Raw genomic sequence first — 12,193 nt, forward strand, 5'->3', positions numbered from 1 at the left:
AATGCATGGAAGCATGGTAGTAATACGGAATCATACAGTATTTCACCTAACCTTAGAATCTTGCTGCGATGGCGGGCTAGCCTATAGTATTTTACCAAGTAGTGGAATTGGTCTTTGCTTTATGGTTGAAGAAAGTGACTTGTTAAAGAGTATTTACAAGAATTGGCAACTTGATTTGGGAAGAGACAACCCTGCCCAAAACAATATAAATACAAGGACAAGCTAAGAGAAATATTGAATACCCCTTATCACTAAGGAAACCAACCATACATAAATCCTCTTTTTTTTTTCCTGTGTGTTGCCTCCAAAATTTTGGAACAAGGAAAGAGAGGAAAAAACCTTGCTCAAGATAGTCCTATGTTATTATTAGCAATCGTATCTGAGTCATCATTTTGAAACTCTTCAATCTCATTCTGTCACCCTTAGTCACAATGGCAACATTTTTCCGAAGAATGGCAATCAGATATATATTTCTGACATTGTTTTTCTGCGAAGGTGCTTTGTTTGTTTCATTTTGTTTTGTTTTGTTTTCAGCTTTTTATGCATTGCATGTTTTGTATGTTTTAGCACTACTAAGTTGATAGCATTGATATGAAAAAAGTAGAACAAGTTTTGGTTGCCGTGAATGTTTCTTGGTGGAGTAACGATTTTTGCTGATTTTGCAACCACAGATAGTGGATTTTTTGCACGTGTTGCGTCATTTGGAATCAACTATGGCCAAGTAGCTAACAATTTGCCGTCACCGGACAAAGTGCTTGAACTCTTGAGCAATCTTAAGATCACAAAAACAAGAATTTACGACACCAATCCGGAGATTTTGAGTGTTTTTGCTAAATCAAACGTTGAGGTTATTGTGACAGTTGAAAATGTAATGCTAAGCCAGCTAAATGACCCCGAACAAGCCCTTCAATGGGTGAGTGGCCATATCAAACCGTACCTCCCAGACACAAAGATCACTGGGATTCAAGTAGGGAATGAGTTATTCACTAATGGTGATACCTCTCTTATTCAGTATCTAGTGCCAGCTGTGGTTAACATTCACAATGCTCTAGTTCGGCTAGGCATAGACTCTAACATCCACGTTTCAACACCAAGTTCCTTGGAAGTGCTTCAGGAATCTTACCCTCCTTCAGCTGGTAGTTTCAAAAGTGAGATCTCTGGGATAATGTCCCAGTTTTTGAGCTTCTTGAAGACCACTAAGGCACCCTTTTGGATCAATGCGTATCCCTACTTTGCTTACAAGGATGACCCTAATAGGATTCCATTGGACTATGTATTATTTAATCCTAATGAAGGAATGGTTGACCCCAACACCAACCTACACTATGATAACATGCTTTATGCTCAGGTAGATGCAGTCTCATTTGCCATTGCTAGATTGGGTTTTAGTGGGATAGAGGTTAGGGTCTCTGAGACTGGTTGGCCATCCAAAGGAGACCCTAATGAGACTGGTGCCACATTGCAGAATGCTCAAACTTACAATAGGAATTTGCTGAGAAGGCAAATGGCAAATGAAGGGACACCTCTGAGTCCTAGAATGAGGTTGGAAGCATACTTTTTTGCACTGTTCAATGAAGACATGAAGACTGGAGCAACCTCGGAAAGGAACTATGGCCTCTTTCAACCTGATGAAACTATGACTTACAATGTAGGGTTGGCTGCTTTTGCAGCCTCATCCACTTCATCCACTTCAATTTCTCTTACCTCCTCTGCCACTAAGACAAAGGTAAAATAAAAACCAGTCATTTTTTCCCCCAGCTTATAGCAAAACTTGTATGAAAGAAAATGAAAATGTAGTTTATAGGATTGGGAGAAGTGTATCAATTTGAAAGGGATTTTGTATGTACTGTCACATAGTCAAATTCATCCCAATCACAAATTTTAGCAAAATATTTTCAAATTTAATACTCTCGTGTTATTTTTAGTATGTAGTTAGTAGTTGGTGCATTCTTATGTGGGTCAATCTAATTATCTTTCTTTTTTTTTTCCTTCTCTAAAAAATCAAATTTTACATTGAAGCAGGCAGCATCAAAGGAATTTCAAAGCTTGTTCTTCTGGATGTTTGTGTGTTTGCTGACTTCAGCCTTTTGTGGCTTTGTTTGAGAAGAATATTATTGCATTATTATGGAGTGATTCATGTGTATATATCAAAATAACGAAAAGTTGGGATTTTACATCCTTCAAGTTGCAAAATGGAGTATCTCTAGTATGATCTATATTAAAGGTACCTATTTTGCAGAAATCAGGAGCAACACACAGTTTCTTAACAATGGGGCAACAAAGTATGCATTACGGCGAAGAGTTGAATTGAATTGGACGATCACCTTTCACAGTGGGTACACTTTCCTCCATTTACCCCACCATTAGTCACATTCCAGCAACAAGCATGTGGCGCTGACGTTAGGTTGAGCTTGTTTTAGATAGATAAGGTCCAAAAGGCACATCATTTTTTTATTCACTGAATTGTCAAATAGAAAATGTATTGCTGATTTTGTACAATTTATTTCATTTCATTCATCCAACCAAAGCAGAGAAAAAAAATTGTGTAAGTTGCTGCTTGAGGAAAAGGTAATGAGGGTGTAAGACAAGTTTGCCTTGTGCCTCGCCTAATTGGATGCTAAGAAAAGCCCCCTGTTATGGGACGTGGAATCCATGACTGTTCTCATTTGTATATATATATATATATAAATATAAATATAAATATAAATATAAAAGTAATTCCTGATATACCATTCTTTTCTCTGCTTTCCCTCTTTTATCAACTTGTGTATTTTATCATAGTACAAAGTTAATTAGAAATATGATATAATGAAAATCTAATTAAAGTGAACAAAGTTAAGGCTTTGTTTGCCTCTTTTATTATCCTCATGCGGACAATAGGACGGTCCTGCTTTATTTCCTGGCCAAATAACCGTCAGCATAGGGTCATTGCCGACCCCTTTTTCAAAGGTGCCTTTATCAGTTTTTCTATTTTAATGGGGACAATCAAACTTTAGCCTTATCAGAACATGATGGGTATTGGTCTAGCTCTTTGACATCAGTGAAGGTGCTTCTGCACATGAACCCCTCAACTTCTCTACCTGACCCACCACCCTCAAGGGAAAAACATTTTTTTTTTCTTTTGGGGCGCAATAAAATACAAGGGCAATCTGCAAACAAATCCCACCCAGAATTTTTGCATCGTCATAGTCTTCAGGAACTCAACATTCTGATATAAAATTGCTTCCTGCAGACAATTGTGATGGCAGCAGCAATTTCGCTTTTTATCAATTTTGATTGTAAGTCCAATCACCAATGCGACATATTCCAAGAAGGGGCCCCATCTCTTAATAATTTCAGCAAGTGCTTGACCAAGTTAAAATTGCAAAATTGTTGTCCTTCTATCCTATTATGCCATTGCAAAATTATTCATGTCTTTTACTATGCTCAATTATAATGTTGTGTGGTAAGTAAAATTGTCAATTTTCTATTTCATCATATGTTCTCTGTTGTCTGTGTTGTCTAGTTATAGAGTATCAAAATCTCTATTGCTCTGAACGACCTTCTACATGGCCCTCCTAAATTTTAAGGGCAACGGCCAAAATAACTGTCATGATAATTAAAAGCTTGCTCATAATTGTAGTCATTTTTCTTTCTCTTCTTGAAATGCATACTTGTTTTCATTATTTCGGTTGTACGTTTCCCTTAGGTGGTGGCTCACTAGGGAGTCTCCACGTGTCAATTTTTGCCCTTAACATGGCATTATCATCTGAAACCTTAGTGCAGCATCAAAAGATGCTTGGAGCAAGAGCACCCCAAGTGCCCGATTGTAGAGCTCTTTAGCTACTTGTCTTTTATTTCTACATCATAATCTTACTTTTACATGCTGTTGTTCACAAACGAATACATGAAAATATAATAAGCAAATTACGTAGCGGCTGATGTCCCCTCTTTTTGGTTTGTGATGAACCAATGAACACCAAGGAAAACATAAGAAATTGAATATCGTAATCACTCACAATCTGTTTAGTAATACTAAAAACAATAATAGTGACATGCTCTACAACAATTGATTAGGCTAGCACAGTCCTTCCAACTAACCCCAGTGGCACTAGTACCTTGCATCGCAAGCGGATGTGTATCAGTTGTTTCTTCTATATTAAAAATGTTCCACTAAATCCACTGTGGTTCTTCCTCTCGAAAAGCCAATGCAAACTAGCTCAATAACTTCTGAAACAAATTGCTATCCCATAATGACTTTACTTTCAAGTTTTACAGAGAAATGAAGCTTCAAAGGAATGACAACTTTTACACTGACCTTTATCATATTTATTAATTAAAATTCGAATTACAGAAAAATTAAAATTGAGCAAACAATCACCTTACAAACTAACTATATTTGATATATAAATGTTCATTTTTCTTGTGATTTTACGCAACACTTAATTTCATGTTGATAAAAATAATAATGGTAAAATTAATTTTAAAAAAATGACAAGTGACGTGTATTAAAATGGGATAAAAAACATCTATAGTATATAAAATGAAACTATCAGAACCATAAGTGAAAAAATAACATTTGATCCCAAACAGACTTCAAAGAATGAAATAGATAGGACAGACCAGTGTACAATATACAGGAGAATTTCATTTTTCCACCGTAAGATCACTTGAGCTGAGATTTTGTGCATAAAATCCAGTACCATCAATTGGAAAGCAAGCACAGAGCACGAAAAGATAGACAGAAATTAGGTACTTATTTAAGGTGCCTTTGTTACAGGAAACCTCTTTTGGAGACGTGTTTTACTTCAAATGTCGTACATAGACGGCTCTAAACTTGATTCTAATGAAAACAAAATTCCTTTACTTTTTACATTTAGAAATTTTTCATTTTCAAGTATTAACAAAAATATCACTTTCATTTGATACTATATTCATGTTATATCTTAGTAATTTTACATCCAAAAGTATTTTGTATAAACACTACCTTACTTCGCAAGAAAATATTTTCCAAACAAGAACTAATTCACTCAAATTCATTTTTAACTAAAATCAAATTTATCTAAAATTAAGTGTACAAACTATGATCTAAAGGGACGCTTAACAGACCCTTCATAAGAAGCCCGTGGTAGTAAATGGGAAAGGAAAACGAAGAAATCAATTACAAAACAGTACGATTCTAATGTGAAACTTAATTTTGACTCTAACTATAACTGCTCTCAGAGCATGTTCTCTCGATCGTCCCAGAAGTGGAACAATATGAAAAAGTCAGCTCTTATGACCTCTAGCCCAAGTGCCCAACTATTATTAAAAAACCAGACTAATGAAGAACAGCACAATACAGAGAAAGAATGGCACAAGTCACAATTTGTCTTGTGATGATGCATTAGTTTTAAAACTTAACAACCCATGCCACACCAACATACTTATTCAGTGAACACAAATCGTACTGGCAACACGGAAAAATATTCTTCATTTTTTCAGAAACGATAACAAATGTAGCATTATTTCCTTGAAGCCAACAGTTTTAATACCCTCCAGTCTTCTTATTCCACCACTCCAGAAACTTGACCTCAGCAGCCAATGTGTCTACCCTGTACAGTTGAAGAGCATGATTTCCGATTTCATGTCCAAAAGTCCAGCCAAATATACCTCCGGCTAAAAATGACAATCCAGCTCCTGCTCAATATTGTAGGGAAAAGTAAAAGATTAACAATGTATATGAAACGGTTCCATACTACTTTTATCAAAAAGCCTACATCAAAATTTCTTGTACAAAATATTATAAAACCAATTTAGAGTGTAAACCATATTAAGTGTCAAAAAGAGAGCAAGAATTGTGCCTGTTTTTGCTTGCAATGATATCAAATTAAGACCTACGCAAAAGCATAGTGAAGTATAAAAAAATTTCAGTAGCATGACAAATGGTAGATTACCGTGTAAACTCCTTGAATATTTCCAGGCATAGCCTGCAGTAAACAATGCTCCCAAAGCACTTCCTCCGATGCCAAATTGCACTGCATCTCTGGCGGTTTTCAACTGAAATGGGAAAAAGGACTTGAGATCATATCTATCTTGAAGTAAAAACTCAATCAACTTTATACTCCAGTGGGTGAAATGTTCATATTTTAGAAAATGCAAGAAATGATAACAGCCAAACAGTTATAGTTTGTTTGGCTGGAAGGAAGGAAATGGAAATAGAGGGATTGAATTTAATTAGGTTTGTTTGGTAGAATAGAAAAGGGAATAAGAGAATTAAAAAGTGACTGGACCCCATCAGTACTTGTTCGCCTATTTCCATTCATCTGCCTATCTCTTTCCTCATCTCTTCTCTATCTCTCTTCAACCAAACACCTTTAATTTTAACTTATTTCCACTCATCCTTTTTTATTTCCATTCACCCTATTTCTCTCACTACCAAACAGGTCCTTACTGATATAGAAAGGGGTTAGAACATAGATAAATAATTTACAGCCAGAGTTGATAATATAAATAGAAAACGGGTTAGTAACAAAGATTTGCTGTCAATTGGCATTTATTTAATGAGCTCCAACATGAACAATAAAATATGAAACAGAAAAATACAATATGTCCATCGTGGTATTTTTTTTATACAATATCCATTTTCCTCTTTTAGGGAGGGTCAGGGTTCCAAGGGATCACCTTTGATTCTTTTGAACTATTTACATCACAAACACCCAAAGGTAGATAAATGTTGTCATGTCTGGTGAGTGATGACATTATGACAACAAAGCATATCAACAAAATCAACGAATGATGAAAAGTGATTACCACCATACTGATGTCCAAAGGGCATCCAATTGATGGAAAACTCTATTATGTTGAAAAGGCAAACATTTGAAAAAGACAGTTAATGACCAACTCAAGATTGAATAGATTAGAATGAAGCATCTCAAATCCCAAAAACTTCAAAGGAAATTAGAGTTTCTTTTATTGCTACATGAAGTGGTGACTGTTAAATCTGTCTATGCCTAAAAGTGCCACGGCCACTGATTGTTTAAGTGATTCCACTTGACATATCAAAAAATATTTCTGAAAGTCAGAGACTTTAAATGCTTTTATAGTTGTGACAATAATACTGAAGATTGCAAAGTGACACAGCCAAAATAGATAGGCATTGATGTCATGCCACATTAGATTTGCTGGTGCAATAACACCTCCTTTTAGGTTGTTTCAAGGGAATCACCTCACCAGTTGTTTTGGAAACTCACTCAGTTCTTTGATCACTTCAGCCATAAGAATGGGAACCACTCATCTATAGACAAATGCTATGTCTAGTGATGATGCCATTATGACAATAATGCATATTAGAAAAACCAACGAACGATGGAAAGAGATGACTGTCATAATAATATCTGTTGATGGAAGAACTCTAATATGCTGAAAGGACAAAACTTTGGAAACACATGGTTAGCTTAATGCCCAACTCAAAAATTGAGCTACAAATGCAGTATCCTAATAACTTCAAAAGAAACCAGACTTCATTGAGGAGGTATTTGGTAACAATTGTTTCAGGGAAAATCATAATTTTTTTATGTTGCATAGAAAAGTAATTATTTCCTCAACTCAAAGAAAGTTGAACCAATCGGACAAAAACCACACCAAGTAGCTTCCTGTAGTTGTAATGTAACTAACAGTGTCGTTATCATTGATCGTTAACTGGGTTTAGAATTATGATCCACAATTGCAATGGCAAACACAAGCTTTGGTGACATTTCACTAAAACAACATTGCCCAACACCAAGAAATATAACATCAGGAAGCATACTTAAACATGCAGTGCAATAGATGGTAAATTTTCAAACTAAAACTAACCAGGCACACTTGAGAGAACACACTCAACAACAATAAAAATAGCAAATATCACCCAACTAAAGATCCAAGACTAAAATATAAAAAAAATATCTCAGAAAGTTTAGGTTATGATCAAGAAATTCAGAAGACGATGTAAACATTCAAAATAACAAGAAAACGAAGATTAAAAACTAAAGGACACAAATGTAGATGATAAATTGAGAGAATTATTACGACGGGTCCATTAACAGGATCAGAAGCAATAAACTCCTCGACGTCAGAGCTGGACCAGGAAGGGATGGGTTTATCACGGTTGATGAACTTGGAATAGTTTCCCAAAAAGGAGAACCTCTTCGACCAAAACTCCTTGTAACCTTCCCAATATGACTGAGATGACGAACCTTGCGTGTTGTCTGCCATCACTACCTTTCACTCGAATCCCTCTGCAGTAACCAGTCAAATTCAATTCACCACACAAGATGAATAACTGAATCAAGTAAGATTTTATTGTATAATTGAATCAAAGTTTCGAAAATCCAAAAACACTTTTTTTCTGTAGCTATTTTTTTTTCCTCCCTTTCTCAATGGCTGCATTAGAATTAATTACAGGCTCGTACAATCTAAAACGCAGGATTTCTTCACAAAAAAAAGTCATTTGCCTGAAAGTCAAACTCCTGATTGAAATCGAGACAAATACATCCATTATAGAAACTACAATCGAAATCGTTCGGCAATTGCATGATAATTTCGATAATAATACTAGAGATGGCTATAACTATGATGAAATTGTTGAGATTGATGAATCAGAGATTGAATTAAGTAAAGAAAGAGAAGGAGATGAAAAGCACGGTACCGAATGTTCTGGAACAGTTACGGTGAGGAAGAGGTCACGCAGTCGTTTTCCGAAGGCAGTGATTTATTTAGGTTTTACGAGCTGAAGCTCAGACAACACAACAATGCTCATTTATGCTTTCCGATCCATCTGTGCGTCATATTTTTTTCTTTCAACAAAATTACGTCATTATTATTCATTTTTATATTTTTGTTTGCTTTTTCGCTTTCCCAACAAAAAAAAATTATAAAACTCTTTAGAGAAAATATGAATATTATATCATTATATATCTCATAAATATACATAAAATTTAAGTGAGTTCAATTCTGAAAACTTACTGAGATTAATACATGTCTCGCTTTAAAGAAGGCTTACAAAATACATTTACAAATCTTTCGACCATAAAATCCTCGGGAAATTCAAACCAGTATTTGTGAATTGTGAATTCTTACCAACTCAATCAATTTGATGTATCACTATATGTTGTAATGAAAGAGATAACAAATTAAAAATAAATCTCAAAAGAATTTAGTATAGTTACAAAAACAAGTAACTTTTTTTTTCTTCTCTCCAAATCTCCTTGTAAACCAATTGAGATAAAATTAACAAAACTAATAGTCTTCCCTTATTCCTATTTAAATTACATAAAATCTATTTTAGTATATATTTTTAATTCATAGGACAGTATATCTTACAAAAATACATGTAATCTTAGATAAAGAGATTTTTGTACTAAGTACATGTAATTTTATGATAATTGTTTATTTAATTAATATAATTTATCATTATTTACATAAACAGATAATTTATAAATTTATTATTAAAAAATAAATATGAAATAGTATATAATATAATAAAAAAATATGTTTTCATTATTTTTTTTAAAAGATTTATGTTAATTGATAAACAAATATTGATAAAACAAAAGTCTTAATATTAAAAGTTGTGCTTAGATATAGAGTTTAAACCAAGCATATGACTAAAGCTAAAAAATTAAATGTAGTCTTTATGAAATTTTGAAAAGACAACAGATATATAATGAACAATAAACATAATATTGGTGAAGTCCTATGAAAAAGCATAAAACATGTCTTAATGAAGTCTTGAAAATATATCACATGTAGAAAACAATAAAGGATACCTATCCATGTGTTTAAACATAAGATGCATTGCAAAATTTCTTCAAAAGTGCATTCCTAAGATTATTCTTACATAATACACTAACTATCATGGTTTGTTTGCTTAAAATGGTGTTTTGAGAAGAACAATGAAAGAACAAAGAAAAAAGTTGTCCTTTGCACAACACTTCGCATCTAACAACAAAAGGTATTTGTCTAAAGTTAAACATATTTTAAAAAGACTTTAACATATGGATAAGATATAACACATAAGTTTCAATGGTCTGATTTAGAACATCTATAAAAGGAAGCTCCTACATGCAAATATAACTAATAAAACAAGCATGTAAATAAAGCAAGTGCTTAGCCTTATTAGCACGTCTAATAGACCATATAAATAAAGCTTATTTATATATCTTTTAGTCAGTGAAGTTAAGACTCTAAGTAAGGAATGTTCTTTTGTAATATCCTTTTAAGTGAGAGTTTTTCTTGTAAAATAACTTTATTATTTATAGTTTAGAGAGACTTTTTGCTCTAAGTCTAGAGAGGGGTTGTGTAATTTGTGCTTAATCTCAATGGGAGATTGGTTAATAGTCAATAGTGACTTTGTGTACTTGAGTGAACCACAAGTGATAGGGAAAAATGCTTGTAAATTCTTAGTAGGTTGCAAAAGAAGAAATAGACGTAATTCAAATGGAGTGGACCAAATCAAGTGTTCACTATTTTTCTATTACTTGTGTCGTCTACTCTTAGTCATCCTTCTTAAAGGCTTGTATAAAAGATTTGTAAACAAATCTCAAAACTTTTATATGATCTCAACCAACTTCTAATTGACCAAGCTTACAAAAGTTTTTAAAGCTCTATTGATACTCCTATTTTTAGAACTAACATTTTCTTTCAAATATATTCAAAAAAAATTTAACTAACATTTCATAATGCTAAAAGACACACATTTATACATTTCAAAAATGAATTTACACCTATTTCATCATAACTAAGTTGACATGTGATAAACCAAGAAGAAAAGAAAAAATCTTCTATACATTTAGTTGATGATTTCTAAGCTACCATTATAATAAAGAGATTAGTTTAGTTTAAGGTTGATTGAAAGAAATAGTTTAAGAAGGAAAAACAAAGTATGATTTTAGACTTTGCATCTTCCTACTTTGTTTATCTTATAATGGTTTTAAGAATGTAATTGTTAATTATAGAAAAAGTAACTAATATCTCCTCCTCAACCCACATCTCACATTGGTCTCCAGGTGTAAAAAAGATTTTAAGAGGTCGACTCCTCTATTGTAATAATTATCAAAAAATAGGAAAAACTAGATAGAAGATTTAGCCAATGAACATTTTGATCAGTTAGAGGTAAAGTTAGTAATGCAAGGCGACCCATCCCATTTGGGTCCGCCCACATTTGGTCTGCAATAGGACAACTTCTTCCTGCACCTCCATGACTTCTTCTCCCACCCTCATACTAAAAGCACATTTACTAATACACCCTTAAGTAAAAATATTAAAAAATTAAAATAATATTTTAATATACTTTTAACATTTAACATAACCTTCACTTTCTCCTTCGTGCCTCTTCTTTCTGTTTCCTTCCAGTGGCGCCGCACCACACCCCCATTCCAAGGTTTCTTTCTCTTCATCTCTCAAATTTCTCCAAACCTCACATTCTTTATCACTCACACATCCAAAGTACCCTCTTCACAGGTTAGTAAGTTGAATTTTCCTGATTCTGCATTGCTTTTGAAACTTGCTGTTGTGTAATCCGGTATTGTAATCCGTTTGTTGTGTAATCCGGTACTCATTGTATAATCCAGTACTCACTGTGTAATCCGTTTGAAACCTGCATTTTTTCGTAATAGGCACCGGATTATGTAATCCGGTACAGTTGAGAATGTAAAGTAATACCGGATTACTTAATCCGGTTTAGGTTATTTAAGTAATTCCGAATTAGATAATCCGGTTTAGGTAATTAGTAATTCTGGATTACGTAATCCGGTTTAGGTTTACATTGTGTGTGTTTGGATTATGTAATCCGGTAGTGTTCTTACAAAGTTTGCATTTTTGTGATTTTGCGTTTTTGTTATGTATTTAGTTTCCAACCCACTTGTTAAAAACTTTTTTAAATTTTATATTATGTACACAAATTCATGATTATATTATTATTATTTGTAAATAATTGAAATTCAAATTGTGTTGTGGATAGATATGGCTAAAACTAGAGGTGGTGGATCTAAGGATCATGATCGTAGAAGACCGACGACATCCGTCCGTAGAAGAGACCGAGGTGGTGTCGAGGAAAGGATTGGTGATGATGTTCATATTGATAATGACAATGAACAAGGATTACAGAATGATGACCAAGTAGACCAGGGAGAAGGGTTTCCTAGAGGACCTTCTGATATGTCTTTATGGTAAATTTTGTTGACCATGTTGTTGT

At 33.7% G+C, this 12,193-nt stretch overlaps 2 protein-coding genes across 4 annotated transcripts; one reads left to right on the forward strand and one right to left on the reverse strand.

Moving 5' to 3' along the window:
• Positions 1 to 236: 236 nt before the first annotated feature.
• On the forward strand, positions 237 to 2,646 carry LOC137810882 (glucan endo-1,3-beta-glucosidase 14). Of its 3 annotated transcripts, none has more exons than XM_068612364.2 (3): positions 237 to 495; positions 672 to 1,726; positions 2,020 to 2,646. In XM_068612364.2, exons 1-3 carry the CDS (start codon positions 432 to 434, stop codon positions 2,101 to 2,103), a joined length of 1,203 nt encoding a protein of 400 aa, XP_068468465.1. In that variant the 5' UTR covers positions 237 to 431; the 3' UTR covers positions 2,104 to 2,646. The 3 variants fall into 3 exon arrangements, with proteins under 3 accessions (XP_068468465.1, XP_068468467.1, XP_068468468.1); XM_068612366.2 differs by having other exon boundaries at positions 2,023 to 2,646; XM_068612367.2 differs by having other exon boundaries at positions 303 to 495; positions 2,240 to 2,646.
• Positions 2,647 to 5,140: 2,494 nt separating this feature from the next.
• SDH6 (succinate dehydrogenase subunit) lies at positions 5,141 to 8,942 on the reverse strand. Its single transcript, XM_068612363.2, has 4 exons — positions 8,648 to 8,942; positions 8,029 to 8,237; positions 5,916 to 6,018; positions 5,141 to 5,658 (listed from the first exon to the last, which is right to left on the reverse strand). Exons 2-4 carry the CDS (start codon positions 8,212 to 8,214, stop codon positions 5,507 to 5,509), a joined length of 441 nt encoding a protein of 146 aa, XP_068468464.1. The 5' UTR covers positions 8,215 to 8,237; positions 8,648 to 8,942; the 3' UTR covers positions 5,141 to 5,506.
• Between the last annotated feature and the right edge of the window lie 3,251 nt (positions 8,943 to 12,193).

This window comes from Phaseolus vulgaris, chromosome 2, assembly GCF_051622355.1.
Source record: "Phaseolus vulgaris cultivar YP4 chromosome 2, ASM5162235v1, whole genome shotgun sequence".
Classification (NCBI taxonomy): Eukaryota; Viridiplantae; Streptophyta; class Magnoliopsida; order Fabales; family Fabaceae; genus Phaseolus; species Phaseolus vulgaris.